This window comes from Trichosurus vulpecula, chromosome 9 (assembly GCF_011100635.1).
Source record: "Trichosurus vulpecula isolate mTriVul1 chromosome 9, mTriVul1.pri, whole genome shotgun sequence".
NCBI lineage: Eukaryota > Metazoa > Chordata > Mammalia > Diprotodontia > Phalangeridae > Trichosurus > Trichosurus vulpecula.
The window spans coordinates 118249648-118271285 of record NC_050581.1 but is presented as its reverse complement, the minus strand read 5'-3'; the positions used below and the strand labels follow the sequence as shown (position 1 = coordinate 118271285).

The 21638-nt window shown below is 40.6% G+C and overlaps 1 protein-coding gene and 1 pseudogene across 2 annotated transcripts in view; both read left to right on the top strand.

Moving 5' to 3' along the window:
• The first annotated feature begins 252 nt into the window (after positions 1-252).
• The window catches only part of USP4 (ubiquitin specific peptidase 4), an 80474-nt gene continuing 59088 nt past the window's right edge, over positions 253-21638 (top strand). Inside the window, exons 1-6 of one of the 2 annotated variants that reach the window (XM_036737834.1) lie at positions 253-448; positions 3583-3710; positions 13693-13823; positions 15456-15582; positions 16719-16864; positions 17532-17593. In XM_036737834.1, coding sequence (XP_036593729.1) covers positions 312-448; positions 3583-3710; positions 13693-13823; positions 15456-15582; positions 16719-16864; positions 17532-17593 — 731 coding nt within the window. In that variant the 5' untranslated portion in view covers positions 253-311. The remainder of the gene's footprint in view (positions 449-3582; positions 3711-13692; positions 13824-15455; positions 15583-16718; positions 16865-17531; positions 17594-21638) is intronic. The other variant, XM_036737835.1, reaches the window with a different exon arrangement.
• LOC118830839 lies at positions 20184-20716 on the top strand (annotated as a pseudogene).

Here is a 21638-nt window from a genome sequence, read left to right as displayed (position 1 = left end):
AGGCTGAGGCTCGGCGCCCAGTTCCCCGCCCGGGGTCGCCGCCCTTCCGCCCAGCAGCCCAGACTGCGCGGTCCCGTTCTCTCGTTCTCTTCCGCCTTTCCTCCAGCCCCTCCCTAGACGCGCGTGCCCGGGATCGGGGCACGCGGACTGGGCGTGGCGAGTCGGGCTGACGCACAGGGCGGAGCGCGGCTAGGGAGGGAGGCGGGGCACGTGGACGGCGCTGTGCGGAGCGATCCGTGTGTGCGTGAGTGCGTGCGTCGTGTGCGTGCGTCGCGTGGGGCGCGGCGCGGAGCGCGCTGTGCGCCAGGCGGATGTCCGGGCCGGCTGGGCCGGAGCTCGGGAAGGAGATGGCGGAAGGCGGAGGTTGCGGGCAGCGGCCGGATGCGGAGACGCAGAAATCCGAGCTCGGGGCCTTGATGAGGACGGCGCTTCAGCGAGGAGCACAGTGGTGAGAGCCCGAGCCCCAGCCACGGACGGCATGTGGCCTGGCACCGGCACCTGGCACCTGGCAGCCGCTCCCGTGATCCTCCCTTCCCCACCCAGGCCCTGTCCCTCAGCATCCCCCGGCCATCCTCGGCCATACCCGGCCTGCGGTTTTCCTTTGCCCTTTCCTGGCCGGCCTCCCTCTTAAGCCGCTGCCTCCCTTTCTGTCTAAGGCCAGTCTCGTAGTTCCCCTTCACCAGCCCAGCCCCTTGGCCTTCCCGGGTTCTACCCGGCCCAGGCCTGGCGCCGGAATCTTTTCAATTCCCCCTACCCCACCCATCGACCCTTGGTTCCCCCGGCTCCAGCCCAGGACGGACCCCACAGACTTTTTGTCCTCCCTTCCCTAAGTCAAATGAAGCTCTGATGACCTTGCCCCAATCATTCCCTTCAGCTCTCTCAACTCTTTTCCCGGAAGCTTCTTACCTGATTCTCGTTAACATAGTGCCTGACACAAAGTAGGTAGGCATTTAGTAAATGCTTGTTGACATCCCTATTCAACACGCCCCACGTTTTCTTGTTCCTCCAGAAGGTTTCACATCTTCACTTGTCATGTTCTAGATCTTAAGTTTCCTTGTTTTTCCTTTATTCTCTCTTATCCCAATCCCTCCAGCTGAGTAATTTTGGACCCTTTTAATGTTGAAACTTCCCTGGGAGGTACACCATTGCAGAGGGTGGTAACTCTCTGTGCCTCTTCCTAATTGGCATGAGCACCCCGGAGGGAAGTAGCTTTTAGATAAATTTTGAAGTGAGTGTATGAGGAACTAGGTTTTGAGTAAGCATAGACAGGTGTTCCTGGGAGTGGGAGCTGGAATAACCAGAGCTAGGAATGAAGAAACTTCTTTGAAAGGAGGGTGTGGGGAAAGATGAAAGATGATGTCTCTACCACTTGATTGGTTGAGGTCCTGTAAGCCCCAGACAGATAACTTGCATTAATAGAAGGATTGTGGGAACTGTGAAGTGTTTTGGAGAGAGAATTGAGAAGACCAAAGATAATTTTGGCAGCTGCATTTTGGAGTTAGAGAGGAAAGTGTCCAGGAAACAGAATTGAGCTGTATTCTAGGTATTAAGTGACCAAAGCTTACATTCGGATTTGATGTTCGGTTTTTTAGAGGAAGAAATGGAGCCATGAATTGTTATGGTCCATAATGGTATAATGGATGGTTGATAGTATAGTGTGAAAGATCAAATGAGGTAATATGTACTGTGCTTTGCAAACTTTAAAGCACTATATACACTATATAAATGCTTGCTGTTTTAAGAAGCAATTAGCTTTGACTGCTGAAAAGCTAAGTATAATGCTAAAGTTTTGTCAGTAAAAAGGAATGGAAATGATGTAAGGTTGAGGATGGGAATATGTCTTGCACATATTGGGTGTGTGTGCTGGGCTGGACCTGTGATTTAAAGTGTATTGTGGATATTTCCTTACCAACAAAGAGAGGGACAACTCCTCTGTAATTTAGAGAGTTGCCTGGAACTTTCAGAATTTAGGTGACTTGCTCAGGGTCACGCTGTTAGTAAATATTGGTGGCTGAATGCCTTTCCCCCTCTCCTCTTTTCTGACTCCTTGGATCTCCATCTATCTAACATCTCTCAATCCACAGCCACGCTGCCCATCACTGCACACTTAATGAGTTTGTTGAATTGAGTGACACTATGTAAAGTAGTAGTTAAGTCAGAGAGTTTGCAGTGAGCTGTTAACTCAGAGGAGCAGGGCCAAACCAAACTAGCTCCGGGGATAGGTACATTTAGAAGTTGTTTACATGGTGGTAATTCAGAACAGATTCTAAAGACAAAAAGACCCTGGAGAGTTAGAACATGAACCAAGGGATGTCATTGTTTCCTTGAGAAGAGGAAATTCATTCTGTTAACAAAACCCTAGACTTTGAGTAACATTCTGATGAAGCTTGTGAGGAAATGTATAAGATCCTTCTAAAGCATGCTTTGCATCATACTGTTAGAATCCCACAAAGTTTTTTAAATGCAGATTTTCATTTTTCGGAAGAAGTGAATGAAGCGGTAGGATGACAGGCAAACTACATTATGTTTATTAATTACATTTATTCATCTTCTGCTCTCTGCCAGAGTGTTGTGATACTTGGTGGAAGGGATATTCAAAATTTAGTTTAACCAAACAGTAATGTTTCCAAAAACATTGGGGAGGAATTTCAGTAGGACCATAGCAGTGTCATGGGCTTCATTGCCTGACACACAAAAAAATTGATTACAGAATAATGGATTTGAGGGTGTTTAATCATAAAAATTATCCATTACTTTCTAGAATATACAGATGTCATAATTCAAGTAGGAGGTTAGAAAGTTGAAGTTTGAGACTGTATGCTAAACTTTACCATTGGTATGCCCTGAATTTGCTTGGAGAATTGTGTATGAGGATCTAATACAGTTCCATGTACATGGTAGTTGCTGTTAGTTGGTTGACTGTATTAGTGAAAATGGAATATAGGAATGTACTAGTTTTTCACTGATCTAGGTGGATGTAAGTAGTTCTGTGGTTTTAATTTCTTCCCTGAACTCATTAGCTTTCAGTAAATCCTAGGGGATATACCTCAAAGACTTGTGTTTTGCAGCTCTACAGAGATTTTTCCCTCCACATTTAGTTGTAATATTTATTGGAAGTACTTACACACATGCCCCAGATTTGCTAAAATTTCCCTAGCTATAAAAAGTAGCAGATTGAATGTAAAATGATAATTATATAGCTTGGCAAGAGAAAGGGAGCACAATTGGCACATTTCTATAAATACTAAAAGCCTTATTTAATGCAGCCTATGGTCAGACTTCTATTTTAATGAGCTTGAAGGGCTATCAGAAATATTACAGTACAGTTAAGCCTACTGAAAAATAGAAACTTACTGCTGCTCACATAGCATAGATCAGGGCAGAGTGTTACCTTGAGTAAATACTTCATTTTAAAACCCCTCATTGGACCCATTTTGTTCATCTCAAGCCCCAAGTTTCTCCTTATTAGGATAGCTTGGGGAAGTGACTGTGAATCCATATTTGTGGAGTATACATATGCATTGGAGAAGCTTTTGCCTCTTGAGCTTTTCTACATTAGTCAAATTTTGTCTATTTTTCTAGGTATCTGATTGACAGCCGGTGGTTCAAGCAGTGGAAGAAATATGTGGGCTTTGATAGCTGGGATATGTACAATGTGGGTGAAAACAACCTGTTTCCTGGTCCAATAGATAACTCCGGACTTTTTTCAGGTAAAACGTTAAATTGCCTGTTGGAGTGTTTAAGCAGGACAGGAGAATGAGAGAGAGTGTTTTCTACCAGTAGCATTTACATTGTGAGCCAGATTTCCTTTGGTTTGGATATGTATGGAAATGAGGCTCATATTAAAGTTTGGAAATTGATGCTTGTGGTTATGTATATAGGAGAAACTTTGTGAAAATGGCTGGAGGAAATTGAGCCACTTTCCTCTGGCCGAATGGGATTGACAACTTTTTAAATTTTTCCTCTTTCCTTTCACATACTTATTTCAGCATTATATTTTCAGGAGGGTGGAAAGGATAGAAAATATCAGAAACATAAACTAAAACCTTTGAAAATTGTACCTGAAAGGCTGTTCTTGGGGAACTATAGTTTTCTGAGTGAACTGCTTTCTAAATGGGACAAGTGGCAGGGTCACTTAGCATTATTAGAGCTTTCCTTATCTCTCTGACTGTTAGGTGAGATTTGGGATGTAGGCAGCAAAAATAGTGTGGGGGGAGAAAGCCAGGCTAATGAGTTTCAAACAGTGAATTGGCCAGGGCTAAATTTATACATGATGAACCATTCAAAATATCCCATGACCTTCTCTCCCATTTGAATAAATTATGTGAAGATTATGTCTTTTTTTGATGTTAAGACTCTATCTGAAGTCTTTTTGCATGTAGAAGTGAGAAATATTCATGTTGGGCAGCATTGAGATGTATTTGAAGAGCTAGATTTGGAGATAGCATACCTGAATTTAAATTCCAGCTTCAGCACTTCCTAGCAAGTCATTGAGCCTTTCTGAGCTTTAGGTTCATTATCTGCAAAATAATGATCATAAAACCTTATAGAGTTGTGAATATAGTATTTTGTAAACCATAAAGTGTTATATAAATGTGATAATAATCAGAGGAGTCTTGACAGAACTTGTGGGAGCAGGCATTTCCAGGTGATATTTGGCAAAACCACTCTTTTTTAGGGGAAGACTTCAATTGGCAGTCTGTCTGAGGAAGGTTTCAATGACACAGTTCATTTGATTTCTGGTGTATTTTATTGGTTACAGTTTATAAGTAGTAATGATAAACCACTGATCAGGAGGTCCCAAGAGGGTCAGAACTGTTACATTGTGTTCATACTTAGCTTCTTTCTTTAAAAAAAAAAAAGTTTTTATTCTGGACTTAACAAAACAGCAAATAAAATGTATATGAAACTGACTTTCTTACATACACTTTACTCTTCCTTTTAAGTGTATTAATTCAGCATGTAATTTTCAGAGCTACCTTACATGTCTGTGTTTCCTTCTGGCCTCTTCTGTGCTTTTAAAATAAATGCTTCAATAATCTTCTTTGTTTTATTTTTCCTTTTAATTTTTGTCCTTCTTATTGGTATCCCTAGTCTCCTTATCTAACCTGTCTTCTCTTCCCTCTGTTAGAAAAAAAAAAAAGAAAAACCAAACCTTTGAAATAAATACGCATATTCAAGCTAAACAGATTCCTGAATTGGCCATGTTTGAAAATGTCTGTACCTTGAGTCCATTGCCTCTGTCAGGAGCTGGGTAATGTGCTTCATCGGTGTTCTGAAATTGTGATTGGTCATTCCATTGACCATGGTTCTTAAATCTTTCCAAGTTTTTTCTCCTTACGGTGTTATTGTATAAATTGTTCTCTTGGTTCTGTTTACTTCATCTGCAGTCAGTTCATACAAGTCTTGTTTTTCTAAAAATGTCATTTTTTTTTTGTAAATTTTTAATTCATTTTAAACTTCAATACAAAACAAGAAAAAGAAAAAAACATTGTCATGTACACAGCAGAAAGTAAGAGAGGATTCAATATAAAACTATGTTTCCATTTCAAGAAAACCTGCATAATAAATACTACAGATTGTTTTTTTTCCATTCAGGATTATACTTTGCTGGTTGTCAACCTTGGTCATAAGTCCAGCTCTTTTACTCTACAAAAGTAGTCTAAGCCCTGTGGTCCTTCAACATAGTACCTGCTAGGTCTCGTGTAATTTTCTTTCTTTCTTTCTTTCTTTTTTTTTTTTTTTAAGTTTTTTGTTTTGGAGGGGGGAAGGGAGGGCAATTGGGATTAAGTGACTTGCCCAAGGTCACACAGCTAGTAAGTGTGTCAAGTGTCTGAGGCCAGATTTGAACTCAGGTCCTATTGACTCCAGGGCCGGTACTCCACTCACTGAGTCACCTAGCTGCCCCTTGTGTAATTCTTAATGTAGCTCTATGATATTTAATTTTTTTTTCTTGTTGTTTGCAATGTTTTGTTCTTGACCTGGGAGCTTTGAAACTTGGTTCCGGTATTCTTGTAAGTTTTCCTCTTGGGATCTCTTTTAGGTGGTAATCAGTGGATTTTTTTCTGTTTCTGCTTTTCCTTCTTGTTCTAGATTCTAGGCAGTTTTCATTGATAATTTCTTGTAGTATTGTATCAAGATTCTTTTTTTTTTAACTGTAATTTTCAGGTAGTCCAGCTATTCTTACTTCTCCTCCATAATAGTTTTTTTGGTGAGACCTTTCATATTCCCTTCTATTTTTTCATTCTTTTCATTTCGTTTCATTATTTTATTTTTTGGTGTGTTTAGAACATCACTAGCTTCCCCTTGCCCAATTCTAGTTTTCAAGTAATCATTTTCTTCCTTAACTTTTTGATTCTCTATTTCAAGTTGGTTGACTTTTCATAATTTTCTTGATTTTCTTTGATTGCTCTTTTTTTCTTCTTCTCATTTTTCCTCAATCTCTCGTACTTGATTTTTAAAGTCCTTTTTAAGTTCTTCCAAGAACTCTTTTTAAGCTTGGGACCATTTGATGTTTCTCACTGAAAAAAGAGTAGTTATTTTAGCTCCATTATCTTGTCTGAATATGAACCCTGATCTTCCCTAACCCCATAATAGTATTTTTGGTTTAATTCTTTCCCCTTTGCTTGATCATTTATATTTTGTTTTTTTAGCAGCTATTAGTGTAATCAGGCTGTAGTCCTGAGGTGTGGAGAATGATGGCCTGAGCCTCAGGTCTTTCTTGCTGTTATTTTTTGAGGTTGGTCTCAGGGCCCAACCTTGGACTCTCCACTCCTAAGTCAGGGCTAGCGCCTCAGCCGTGCTGTCCTGCAAATGCTTTTGCTTCTTGCAGTCCATTTGGTGGCTGCAAACTACAGCTATCCTCTCTGCCCTGGAACTGAAACCAGGCATTCTGCTCTCCTGCAAGTGCCCACAGCCAGCAGGGTCCCCACTCCTCTGCTACTGCCCTCACCAGGTGTTAGCTCCTTCTCCCCACAGCTACAGCCCCAGATGTGTCTGGTCAGCACAGCTGTGCTTGGTGACCCTTGACAGTGGAAGGTCTTTCGGTATTCTACTCAGCCTTCTGACCCCTTCTGTTGGTGAGGTAAATGTTGCCAAGGCTGAGAGTGCCTTTCAACTCCCAATTCCCAGGGCTTGTTGTTTGTAGATTCCTTAGGGTCATCCTGGAGGTGTCATTCTAGAAGTGCTTGTACTTCACTCTGGCCAAATCTCTGCCCCTGGAGGTCGAGTCTTTATTGGTGTCTTCTTGGGTTGGCTTAGGAGGACAACTGCTTTATCCCAACTTTTGCTTATTTCTGCTGCTCCACATTCCCTCGGAGGCAATGTTTTGTCTTTTTTTGTGGAGGAAATTTGGAGAGCCGAAAGTTTTCTTACTATTCTTACATTCTCCCCTTTTCTATTTCTTACTGGGCAGTACTCTTCCATTATATTTATATGGCATAATTTGTTCAGTTACACCCTAATCACACCTGGCTTATCCTTTTATCCTTACAGAGCAGTCTTCTCTTTTTTTAAGCAGTTTTAGAATTAAATATTCATGCCTTTTGTTTGAACATCATACATCTTTTCTAATTAACCCTCTGTTGTAATCTAGAAAAACCAATGAATCCAAACCAAGCAACATGAGGACTATGACTGACACTTTTACCAGCATTTTGGAGAGTTAGATCCCACTTTCCAATGAGACATGCAAGGAGGAGTTTTTAATTATTTCTTCTGAGACCAAGACATTATATTATTCAGCTCCTTTTCGCTTCTTTCCTTTACGTTATTTTTTAGTCATTGCAAACATTGTTCTCCTAGTTACCAGTATTCTGCATTATTTTATATAGGGCTTCCCGTGCTCATCTCAGTTCATCATATTAGTTGTTTCTTATTCTGTAGGAATATGTCAGTATATTCATATGCCACAGTTTGTCCAGCCATTCTGCAGTCAGTGAACAGTTCTTTGTTACCACAAAAAAATGCTCTTAAGAGTACTTTGCTTCATTAGGGATTTTCCCTCTCAAAGTCTTGTTCCTTCTAAGACAGCATGTTATTGTTCTTTGTTTAAAAGACATCTTAGCTACAGTATATGTGTGTGTATCTGTGTGTGTATGTGTGTGTATATATATATATATATATATATATATACCCGTATACATATATACACGTGTGTGTGTGTGTGTGTGTATCCTTAAGAATGTGAAGGAATTTACAGCTTATCTAGTCCCGCCTTGTGTTGGAAGCAAGAATCTTTTCTACATTGTCACTAATATGGGCTTTCCAGCCTCTGCTTAAACACTGAGTGATGTTACTTGGGGAAGTTGACAGAGCATTGAATTTGATAAGTGAGTTAAGGTTCTTTGGGGTTGATCATAAAGGAATGCAATATTTCTTTTGACAAGGAATCTCCTACTAGGTCTTCATGCTGTTAGTCATCCTGATGATCAAACCTATTTGCTCAGTGCCCGGGTTGATGTGAGTGGTTTTGGAATGAAAAATTAAAATTAGGAAACTCTGAGGAAAACATCACTCCATGTGCACATATCTCTGTGTATGCATGAATGTACACATGCTCATATATTTGTGTGACCTGGAGGCAGCATCAGGGTTTCATAGTTTAGATTCCCTCTTTATTTTTTTTTCCCGTTCCATTCTTTCTCCTGATCTCTTTTTAAATTGAATCCTTGTGATAAGGCTGGTACTTTTGTGTCTTATTCTTCCTCTCCATTCACCTCTGCCTGAGAAACTTTTAGAATGGAAATTTATATTTTGAAATTATGTTGTAGTTTTAGCAGTGGTGGGCCAACAGCATGCTCTAGGAAACTGCTTTGAGAATCCCAATTTGATATCCCTCCCTTGATTGCAGTATCATAATACTAGTGTGTTAATGAAAACGGTTTGCTATGTTCTGGCTAGGGAGTTTGACATCAAGCGTGGCTGAATCCCAGCCAGGGTAGACTGAATTTGGCATTTTCATTGTCCACAATGTTTAAATAAATGAATGAAAAATAATGTATTAAATGCTTGTTATGTGCCAAAAACCATGCTGAGCATTGGAGATGAAAAGACCGTCTTCTTTCTTAAAGAACTTCCATTCTAATGGGGAAGGGGTGACTTTGAACCAAGGGCACTTTGAATGAGAAAACTGTAGGGATACTTAGTGGCACCACCATGGAATAGATTGAAACATTCTATCCAGGAAACATGATGGATCTGGTTATAGTTCCTCGTTTCAGAACTATAGAGGGAAGGAGGGGCGTAGGACACTCTCAGAGTAGTTGGAGAGGACATGAGATTGCCTGAAGCAAAGTGTGCTTGGGGCTTTTCTGAAATAGTGCCCTAGGAAATGCAGTCACCAGCTAGGAAAGCAGGGGCCCCAGGACAGAAGTTTTAGAGATGAAAGGGTGGAACCCTTAAAGGCAAGGTCTCTCATATGGGCAGTTGGTCCTCCTGTGAGGAGATAGCCAGAGAATAGGGAATAAAATGAGACACCCCCCCCACATACACACACACAGGGTTGCAGTTGGTGAATAATTAGGGTAAAAATTCATTTCTTACCTATTCATAGAAGAAATTCTTGAAATGTAGTTGAGATTTTTTTTTTGGATAACCACGCATCAAACTCACTGCTGAATGATTATCCTATAGACAAAATGATGCAGAGTGAGGGTAGTCAAATTAGAATACCACCATGTATTAGGACAGTTACTATATGTTAAACACAACAGCCACAGAACAAGTACACAGAAAAGATGGCAGAAAGGGACACAGGGCCGATTATCATTTTGTTCTTTGTAATGGTTCAATTGATTAGAGAACTTAATTCAACACTTTAGCTCCCATTGCCCCTAATCATGCTGTGATTCTTGTATTTCTGTATGTCCTCCATAGAGGTTCCATTGAATTCCGTGCAACAGATAGTAAATTTATAATGTTATTTGAAATAAAATCAAGTTGTAAATAGTTTAGATGTTATGACTTTATTTGGGATTCATTCCCATAATTGCTTGTTTGTATTTGTTCATAATGTTTTTAAGTTTATGAATTAAATTTTTTTTAAAGAATAATACTATGCATAATCCTTTGTATACTTCACAATAATGAGGAAGAATAAATTAAATACTTTTAGCTCTTCAGAAGCTGCTGTAGAAATGCCAATGTAAACAGACTCAGTTGTATCATTCCTATATCAAGCAAGCATTTAAGGATGCTAAAAAGGATATACTATACGCATATGGGATTTTCAAAACCTTAAGTTCTTTTGTGTTTTCCTTGCCCTGACCCTGTGGAGAATCCTACTCCTTCCATCTTCTTGGTAGATGTGAGAATTTTCAGAGCAGGAGGAACTGTATATAAAAGTGGGTCAGATGGAAATTATTGAATTATTCACTGATCATTGAGGAATGCAACTGTTAGTGCAACTACCTGGGATGTGGGGAAGAAGGGACCTCCCTTTAATGATTCCCTATTTCCAGGGCTTAGTGTAGTGCCTGGCACATAGGGAGTGCTTAATAGATACTTGTTGACCTGAAGGATAAAATATAAACTTTTTAGCCTGCCATTCAAGTTCCTCCACAATCTGACTCCAATTCACTTCTAACTTTATCACATGCTGTTCCTCTTCATTCATTCTTAGGTCCAGCTGGACTAGGTGATCCTCTCATTCTGCACTCCTGTCTTAATTTCTTCTGCCTGTTGAAATCCTCTTCCTTCAAGGCACACTTCAGCTGCTACCTCTCCCAAGATGCATTCCCTGATGCCCCCAGTGACCTGTCTTCTTAAATTTTATTCAGAGCACTTTGGATCTTCACCACATTTTGCTTTGTATCAGTCATCATCCTTTTTCATTTTTGTATCATTAAAACTTAGCAAAAGGACCTTACATATATTCTTTAATATTGTGGAATTGAATACAGTCTCTCCTCTCCTTCATCTTATAGGAAAAAGTAAAAGTAACTGAGAACTGAGGCCCAAAGAAGGGAAATGAGCCCAGGATTTCACAGCTAGTACATGACCAGATGAGAAGGCACCAAGAGGGAGAAGGGAATAACTTTGATTGCCCAGAAAACTTCCTGCCTTTTTTTTTTTTTTTTTTTGGAGCAGGAATGGGGTAGGTTTATGTATTCCAGGTAGTGTTCACACGTTGCTTTCTTAACTTCCCTTGCTGCTTTGATCCTATTTGTACAGGACATTTCTTTAGCCGTGCAGTGAAATTGACAAATACCAGCCAGTTCATACAGTAGCTTTCACACTTGTTTTGATAATCTGTAGTACCTCTCTTACTTAGTTCTCAGTGTGAGGATAAGCTACTTACCTATGGAGCCTTTTTGTAGGCTCTTCCCAGGCCTGGAATGCACCACTCCTTCCTGTGTCTCTTAAAATTCTTGCTTTCCTTCAAAACTCAGCTGAGGCTCACTCTTTTTTTTTTTTTTTTTTTTAGTTTTCAACATTCCCTTTTATAAGATTTTGATTTCCATATTTTTTTTTGCCCTCCCTTCTCACCCCTCTGCTTAAGACAGAAAGCAATCTGATGTAAGTTATACATGTACAATCATATTAAATATATTTCCACATTAGTCGAGTTGTGAAAAAAGAATGAGAACAAAAGGAAAAAACCATGAGAAAGAAAAAAAAAGTGAAAATAGCATACTTTGGTCTTCATTCAGACTCCATAGTTCTTTCTCTGGATGTGGATAGCATTTTCCATCATGAGTCTTTTGGAATTGTCTTGGATCATTGTATTGCTGAGAAGAGCCAAGTATATCGTGGTTGACCATCACATAGTGTTCAGGCATTCTCTTCTGTAGGAAGTCTTTCCTCATTCCCTCAGTTGTTAGTGCTTTCTTTATTAAAAGGACTTTGTGCCAATTTCAGGTATATTTTGTTCATGTTTATCTATGTGTTGTGCATATATATATATATATATATGCACATCTGCATATGCTTATCTGTGTACATGTTGGACACACATATGTGTATATATATGTAGATAAATATTGTGTGAGTTACAAAATTCCTATCTGTAACAAAAATGATTGAGACAGAGCTTCCAAGCATGATCAATCAATTTATTAGGAATACCAGTGGTCTCTAATAAATCTTGGTCGAAGATCTTCCTCACAATCACTTCTCTGCTTGAGAAAAAATTGCTTTTGTAGCCATTGAGGCAGTATCAAAAATAGAATGAGGAGGTACAATCCCATGATTAGTCAATTCCAGAAGTGGGTAAGTCTTATGATTAGTTAAGGGAAATGTCCATCAATCATAACCACTTTGTCAACAGACCTTTCACAGGTCATCAACTATAGGCTGTTAGTTGTAGACCATATCAGCAGGGACTTTCCAAAGGTCAGTAACATCTCAGGGTTTTCCACAAGTCATAAGACCCTTGCTTAGTGTTTGACCAACAGTACCCCAGGGTCCAAGGAAGTTGTGGTTTTGAAGCAAAAGTCACTAGGCACTGATGGAAGTGATTCATAGGGGTAAAGGGGTATTGCTGAGGCTTATGAACTTTATTTCAGGCAACTTACTTAGGAGTGTGGGAGGAAGGCATTGCTAATATTATAAGTTCTTAATCCAGGCCATTACATGTTCTTACAACAGACTTAATTAACATAGCATGAATCTATCTGATAAATCCAACACAATATAATCACCAATAAATAATGTATTCATTGTTGTGTACATAACTCTTATTTTTACAGCGTTAACTCTGTTCTGCTTACAGTCACGGATACCCATTAAATCACAATGACCTGAGTAAATAGTGATTAAATTGAGTAGGGGTATCAAAATTATCTTCACAGTGCTTGTCTCTGTATGTGCTGTACATGTATACACACGTATGCTTGCTTTTTGGTGTACATGTCTCAGATAAAACATCATTTTGATGGCAGGTACTCATTTACCTTTGTCTTTATATTCCTTTCATCCAGTACACCTATCTGTACCTGGCATAGAGCTGGCATTTACTGGTGGTAGTTGGATTTCATATGAATTTTGAAGTTTGTGAATGCTTTATATAAACACCTTGTTTGAGCCTCACACCCCTGTGAGATAAGCTTTACATCTATTATTTCCATTTTACAAATGAGGAAACTGAATATCAGAGAGATTAAATGATTTGTCATATTGCTGGCAAGAGTAGAGGTGGTCTTCAGCACTCTATCCCCTATACCACAATCACTTTAATGTAGGACTTCCTGAATCTCCAGCCATTTCAGAACATTATAGACTTAGAAGGTGGTAGTGGAATGTGGATATTGTAGTCTGGTCCCCAGACCAGGGAGGAATGATCTTCATCAGTTTTTGCTGGCAGTGTCTTTCATCTTGAATTTGACATAGTGTATTTGAATTACTTAAGTATTGTTGACGCCTTTAAGACTTAAATAAAAGTTTTATTTCTATTTAAAAAGTCTTTTATGAAGACAATGGGAGCCTACCTAGATGATGATGACTGATGATGATTGTGGTGGTTTTATGGAAAGACATGAATGTTTGTGACATTTATAATAAAAGAAATTGTTTTAAAGAAGGAAATGCACAAGAATCACTTAATATGAGAGAAAACATGGAAGGTGGTTTCAATTTGCATGAATGGATGAAGTCACAGGTTCATCAGAGTATCCAGAAATCAGTTGAAACATATTCCTTCAGAGAAGAGCTGCACATCTCATGATTTGTTGTTTTTTTTCTTTTTCATTTCAGATCCTGAAAGTCAAACCTTAAAGGAACATTTAATTGATGAACTGGACTATGTATTGGTTCCTACTGAAGCCTGGAATAAATTAGTGAATTGGTATGGCTGTGTAGAAGGGCAGCAGCCTATCGTCAGAAAAGTGAGTGCTTTGTACTATTATGCTTGTACAGCCTCCTTGTACCTTGTGGTATTTCTGTTCTTCATAGAGTTTGCTTGGAGGACAAAACTACCTGCTTGTGCTGGATTTGAGTTGAGCTAAACAGACCTAATTGGGCTGAATGAAAGTGCTTTTGTCCTTACTTCCACACATCTGGAAATGATTCCAAATTCAGCCTTTTTTTTTTTTCTTTCTTTCTTTTCGGTGGGGGAGAGTTGTAGAATTGGGCAGTAGCAAAAGTAGCCTTATTGCTCTGGTCAATGCGACTGGCATCAGAACACCATGACTGCTATTTAGTTTATGGTAAGTATGGCATTCATCTAAGTATATTTTTAGCCTGGATGTAGGAGAGCTATAGAAGTGAAATGTCCATTTGAAGTAAATATTTCAATACTTTGCATCTCATTTCCCTTAAAAAATCACATACTTGTATTTTTCATTGACTGTACTTTAGGCAACACCCATGAACAATTCTAAAGCCAAGATCTTATAGCCAGGGACAGTTTGAGCCTCTAGGGGACAAGCAGATTCCTATGGTTCAAGTAGGCACATATATCAGTAATCCTGGATTGGAAGGCCTGGCCTCTAAATATGTAGACTCAAGAGTGCCATGACTTCCACCAAAGCTAAGTCTCTCACAGAGATCCATACATTTTGAGGGCTTCTGCATTTTTTACTTTTGCTTTATTCCAACATTGGAGAATTTCCATCGCTCCAGTGCCACATGGTGTTTTTAAATTGTGCAAGTCTCTTGGCTCTGCATACTTTGTATATTCCCTTCCTAACAAGATAGGAAAGGAGAGCAGCAGTTAGATTAAGCTGTTCAGAATCACCATTTGGGGTGAGGAATACCTTTTTCAGCAGCTAGAAATCTGGGATCTTGAGTAGGTTCTAGAGAGAAGTTGAGTTGGCAGGAGAAAGAAAAACAGTAAGTAGTAGTTTGACTTAACTTCATATACCCAGTAAGCTATGATAATAGCTTTGACAGTAGGCATTATCTTGAACATTTTGTAAATATGTCCAGACTTAAAAGCACCAAGTATACCACTTATTTGGTATCTGACTCAAGAGCTAACTTCATAGGCGCATTTGATGATCCTTTGTTTTTGTAATCAGAAACGAATTCATTTTTGAACCATTGTTATGTGGCAGGTGTCTCTTTACTATGTTAGTAATATGTACGTAAAGTTTACTCGTTTTAAAGTAGACTGTGGGTAAAGTTCAGGGCACCTGGCTCTGGCTGACAGCAAGGAAGAGTCCTGTCTAGAAGCTAAGCTGACCTTCCAATGTAGCCTGTGGGCTCCTGTCATATCTGCTTTCTCTTTTAGGAGATCATGGTGTGTGACTGCTGCCTCTTTGGTGCTGGCTATGTGAAGGCAGTGCATTCTTTTCCATGTCCTAATAGAACCTAACCTGTGGGGTAGATTTTCTGTTGGTATTTTGGACAATGTCTTTTATTTTAATCTGTAGATCTGGTTGCCTAGCCACTCAGGGAAGGTGATTCTCATGTTTCAATGTTAACCTATTGACTTGCTCTTTAGTTTCTGTGTGTATATATCTTCTCTTTGATATGGCATCCCCTTCTGTCCTTCACCTTGATGCCTCTTGTCATAGGTTGTGGAACATGGCCTGTTTGTCAAACACTGCAAAGTAGAGGTTTATTTGCTGGAACTGAAGCTCTGTGAAAACAGCGACCCCACCAATATGCTGAGTTGCCATTTCAGCAAAGCAGATACCATAGGTGAGCATCTACTAAGCTGGGCTGGTATGTGGTAGGGTTCAGTTTAGACCCAGTGTCATCGGGAATGGCGTTTCTCCCCCTTTACAGTCATCTCTTTATTTCCAATCTGAGATAGGTACTGTGTACTTGATTCTGTTTTGGGGACTGTCCCGTCTGTGGACTAGGGCTGTAGAACTATGGCTGCTGTTTCCTGTTGGGGTAGGCATCAGTGTTGGAGATGAACAGCACCCTTATCTTGTCCCTGGTGTATACTAAGCACTCGCCATGACCTTAGCAATAGTGCCAGTTCATTTGGGCTCGTGCTAGTGCCAGGCACCGGCTCTGGGATGAAAACTTAGGGAAAGGAGTTGAATGGACTGATGATGGTGTGTACAGTATTGAGTCATCTAGAAGGGCTTAAGTATATAGTGTAGCAGAATATGCTGCCTGCTTGCTTTTTCATGCTACAGCCTATACCCTTCTTAGTTTTTTGGTTATGTTTGGTTTTTTATAGCCTATTCTTTTCTGAATATGCCTTGCTGTGCCCACCCTCTTCCTCCCCTCCTGCTGCCATCTTCCCTTGTAACAAAGATTAAAAAAGAAAAAAAAAGTTCAGGAAACCAGCCAATAGCCAACACATGTACCACTCCTGACAGCACATGCATTGGTTCACATTGGGTTGTCTTTAATACTATCTGTTTTAGTGATGTACTTTAGTCATCTTCTGAAGTTTGACTTTTGCCCGAGAGCAACTCCCTAGGGGTAAGACTGCAGCTCCCAGCATGTTTGAAAGATCTTGGTGTAAAGTCAGCCCAGCTGAAGCAGTTGGCAGTTTTAGTCAGATTGGTAGTCCCAGCCAACTGCTGCTGCTTTTTGTACCAAGAGCCAAGAAAGCTGTGTTAGAAAGGACTCACATGGGTGATGGTTTTGTTTTTTTTTTCAGAACTCATCAGTGGTCCTGGGATTAGGCAGGAGGAATTTCAGCTGCAGAATACTATGAGAAAACTTGAAAATGTTTCTGAGCGATTTATCTTTATTTTAGTGGCATTGTGGGACTTTGATTCAGCCTTGTTCAATTCCTCAGACCTAGTTCTTGCTATTACATTAGAGACTTGACTGTAGAAAAACAGCTAAACTGTGTGTTTGTCTGTAATTAGCAACCATTGAGAAGGAAATGCGGAAACTATTTAACATTCCTGATGAGAGGGAAACAAGGTTATGGAACAAATACATGAGTAATACATATGAGCAGCTCAGCAAGCCAGACAACACTGTGCAAGATGCTGGTTTATACCAGGGGCAGGTATGTGGCTCTAAGCTTATGTTTGTCCCTTGTGCTTGGAAAGCTCTTTCTTAACTTCCACCTCTCAGAATCTCAAGTTTCTTTGATGACTCAGCTTAAATGCCACTGTCTGAAGGAGGCCATTCTATCTCCTACCCCTCCAAAGTTGCATTCTATCTACTCTATGTTATGTATCTTGTAGCTACCTAATTATTTACGTATTGTCTCTCCTGCTGTAATGTAAGCTTCTTGAGGATGGGGCTGCTTTTATCCTTTTTTGGGGCGGGGCAGGGCAGTTTGGGTTAAGTGACTTGCCCAAGATCACATAGCTAGTACATGTATCAGGTGTGTGGGGTCACATTTGAACTCAGGTCCTCCTGACTCCAGGGCCGGTGCTGTGCTCACTGTGCCACCTAGCTGCCCCCATCCCTTTTTTTAAGCCTCTAGTTCTTAGCATAGTACTTTGTACATAAGTGCTTAGTAAATGCTTGCTTTATTGATTGCAGATTACTCTTTCTGGTATGTGTAAATAAATATATTATGGAATGTCAAGAATTTGTCATCTTTGCAAAAATCGGTTAGATCCTGGCAGCCTTGAATTTCTTTGTATAGAACAAAAAATGTGTGATGGTAGTGTGACAATAAGGATTGCTTCCATTGCCTTAATGTATTATTCCTTTTCATTCAGGTACTTGTCATTGAGCCCCAAAATGAAGATGGCACATGGCCTAGACAGACACTTCAGTCCAAGTGAGTGAGCTTTCTTCCTGTTTTAGCCCAGTGTTCAGATACCTGAGTGGGAAACTCCTTTCTAAAGCAGTTATCTGTGCTAGAGAATTTTTCCCTGACTTGGTTGAAGGCTTTCTTGAAATTCTGAAGTGCGTATTCGCTTGCTCAGCACTCGTTCTTTGGTATGAGGCATAACAGGTAACCTCCTTTTTTCATCCAGGATTAGTTTATCAGAAGAGCACAGTATCAGGAAAAGTATTGCACTAAACTCTGGTGAGGCTTCTGTTGTTTTAACGATGTGCTATTACTCCCCCTCTTTGTGATTAATCTGGCTGAGAGCCCAGAAGAACAGCTCAGTGGGCACAGGTTTTGGCTGAATTAAAGGTAATAGCGGTGTAACTCTGTCTCATTGCCTGCAAAGTGTCGAATTTGATTAGGGAGTTGTTAATAGTTGTCCCTGGAGCTTGCCAAGAAACATTTTTGGCTATAGGTGCATTTATATATAGTGCGGAATACATCCTTGGGAGAAGACTTGATTTTTCTTTCTAAGTTGGGAGAAAAGGGATATGTAATGAGGATGACTGTAGGGCAGCTTTTGTGCCTTCCTTTGCTAACATCAGCTAGGGTTTTGACAAAAACTTTTATTGGGTTAGAGGTTTCCCACCTCTCTGGCCCAGATGAAAGGAAAAAGGTGCCCCAGCTAATGATAGGCAGAAGAAATGAGAAGCTGTGGGGCTCTTAACCTCATGGAATCTACAGGACTTCCCAGTATAGCCCCAAAGGAGCTATTGATGTCTTTAGAGACACAGCTTTACAGATTAGCTGAGGCTGCTTTCATCTCTTCAGAAGTGTTAACCTCTGAGTGGCTGAGTGAGGCTCAACATACCTTCTCTATAATGTTTTACAGTTGAAATGGAGGGTCTCTTATGTGGGAAAAGAATTCTTCACAGTAGCTCATTAAGAAAGCAACAATAACATTTTGAGGAGAAAACAGCCTGGTCTATGTTGAGACCTGTTGCAACCTCATATAGTTTTGTCAGTTTTGATTGTCAGCTGTATTTGACTGGATTAGGGGTGGGGAACTTGTAGCCTCGAAGTCACATGTGGCTTTGAGACCTCGGGTTCCCCACTGTTGGACTGGATATTCAATAATGCTGTCTCGGTCTACTGAACTTCACAATGTAGCCTTATAAATGTGGTTCCCCTAGGGTGAGCAACAGCCTTGGAAGGCATAGTGCAAGGCTGGTTTTATTAGTATGGTTAACACTATCTCCTAGTGACAGGGTGGGGAAGTAGAAAAATTTCTGTGAGTGTGATACTTAATTCTCACATGTACAAGTGACTTGCAGATCCCTGACCACGGTATCTGTTGGGAACCACTTTTTAGATCAAGTGCCTATTTTTTTCCTTGACTTTTAATGATGATTTTGGTTAGTACTATACCTTTTGTGTTGAAGTCTCCCTAATTTTCCCCAGTTATAATAATTTCTCTCAGTCAACAAACATTTATTAAGTGCCTACTGTGTGCTAGGCACTGGACAAACAGATAGAAAGAATACAAAATAGTACATACTGTCAAGGAATTTACATTTGCTTGTAAGGAAACCAGTACTTTTGTAAGCATATATAGAATAAATATAAGAAAGTAAAGCTAGAGAGGGAGGGCATTAATAGTGAGAGGATCAGAAAGGTGTTGATGTACAAGGTTGTGCCTAAACTGAGACTTGTGAAGTGACTTCATATGGAGAACACCTTGCAGGGAGGAGGTGCGGGGGGAGGTCGGGAGCAGCCAGTGCAGAGATATGGAAGTGAGAGTGAAGGTCTGTCTGTGAGGAACAGAATGACTGAATCAGAGGGCAGGATGGGAATGATATATTTGAGACCATAAAGGCAGGTTGAAATATGGGTGTGAACAAGAGTTGAGAATTGATCCTAGAGGTAATGAGAGCCTAAGCACTTTATTGAGGAGAGCGGTGTGGTCAAGTCTATGCTTAAGGAAAATCACTTTGGCAGCAGTGTATATGGTGGACCAGAGTTGGGGGGAGACTGGAGCTAGGGAGATCATGTAGGAGGTCTTTTCAGGCAGTAATCTAGGTGATGAAGGCCTGGGGGTTGGATGATTAAAGAGAAGGGGTTAGTGTGACAGATGTTTGAGGGAAAGAAAGAGCAAGATTAGGCAACTGATTGGATATAGGGAGTGAGGGAGAGGGAGGAATGGAAGATGATGTTGAGTTGGTCAACCTGGGAGAGAAGAAGAATGATGATGCCTTTGACACAAATAGGCAAGTTTGGAAGAAGGTTGAGTTTGTAGGGGAGAAATCCATTTTCTTTTCGACTCTGTCAGTGGTTGTCAGAAAAATATTTTCATAATCATTCTCCTCTTGTATGTTTCCTTTTCTTATTCATTGGTCTGGCATATGAGTTTCTTTTTAAAAAAAGGTTGTGCACACCACATCTGGGCTCTAGTTCTTGTTTCAACAGTGTTTGGATGGAACAGGGACCCCAGCTCCCCTTGCTTTTGAACTTCACCTTTCTATAGCCCTCCAGCCCCTGGGACCACCCGCCCTTCATCTCCAGTTACCAGCTATGTCCTCCCTTCCCCTTCAGTGCCATGAGCTGTAGCTCCCAGATCCACTAAAATTTCTCCTTCGAGGCCGAGGCTGCTGTCAACTGCCTGGCCGACCTGTACCTGCAGGCTTCCTACTCCTACCTGTCCCTGGGTTTCTATTATTTCGACTGGGATGATGTCGCCCTGCCTAGGGTGTTAAGGTTTTCCATGAGCTAGCAAAGGACAAACTCAAGGGCGCTGAACACTTTATGTGGCTCCAGAAGGAGCGTAGGGGCCGTATCCTCCTTCAGGCTGTTCAGAAACCTGCCCAAGATGAATGGGACTGCAGCTTGGATGCCATGCAGGCTGCCCTGAACCTGGAGAAGGGCCTGAACCAGGCCCTCCTGAAGCTGCATGCCCTGAACCAAGGGGATCCACACCTCTGCAACTTCCTGGAGAGCCACTACCTGGGCAAGAAAGTGAAGCTGCTGAAGTGCCTGGGTGACCCCCTGAACACCTTGTGCCACGTGCAGGCAGACTCCCAGTCTAGGCTGGGCGAGTACCTGTTCAAGAGGCTGAGCCTAAAGCATGAGTAGGGGGGAGCAGCCTGGGCAGGCAGCCCCAAGGCTGAACCAGGAATGTCTACAATAAAGCTAGCTCTTCACCCAGCAAAAAAAAAAAAAGACATTAAAAAAAAAATAAAAAAGGTTGTGCTCATTGCTGTGAGCCACAGGTAGAACTAGTGTGGTTTTCCCCTTTCAAGGAAGGAAGCTCTTCCCAACACAGTTATGGAAATTGGAAGGATAGCTGTTATTTTCTTTACATAGTATCAGAAAAAACTTGGGAGTCCCTGTACAGTATTTTTCTTCAACTTAAAAAAATATAGATATAATGCTTTGAGTGTTTAGGGTAGATCTGCCAAAGTGGGATTATTTTTAGAATTTTAAGCAAGCTTCTTGGACAGAAGACTGATCTGAATCTGACATGCATCTATTTAATGAGTTTATTCAGAAAAAGAAATAAGTGTAGGTTTTGCTCCCAATATCTTAAACAGTACATCTAGTGTGGCACATGAATGAGTATGCTTTGCACTTTCCAGAGGAATTTTGGCTGCAATCAGGTTCTCATAACTTAACCTACACAAGCACCTATCTATGGAGAACTGTACCTTTATCAAATAATACCTTAACTTGTCTTCTTTATAGGAATTTATGACACACCAAATACACAAGTAGAACGAGGCTTAATCAAGCTCTCCTTGCACATCCCTGACATGTATGGTAACTCTAAGATTTCAGAGTATCAGCAAGACCAGACATGATTACAATTTAAAAATAAACCTTCTATACGATATTGTGTCGATGTTTTCTCCAGTGGATCCTGGGTAAGAGGCTTGGAGGATCTAGAGGAGACATTCTTGGTTCAGCATCTCCTCTCTCTTTGCAGTTTTCAGAAAAGAATCATTTTCATACTTGGAGATTTTGTTTCAGGATTTAGCTATCTTTTTTGGGCAAACAT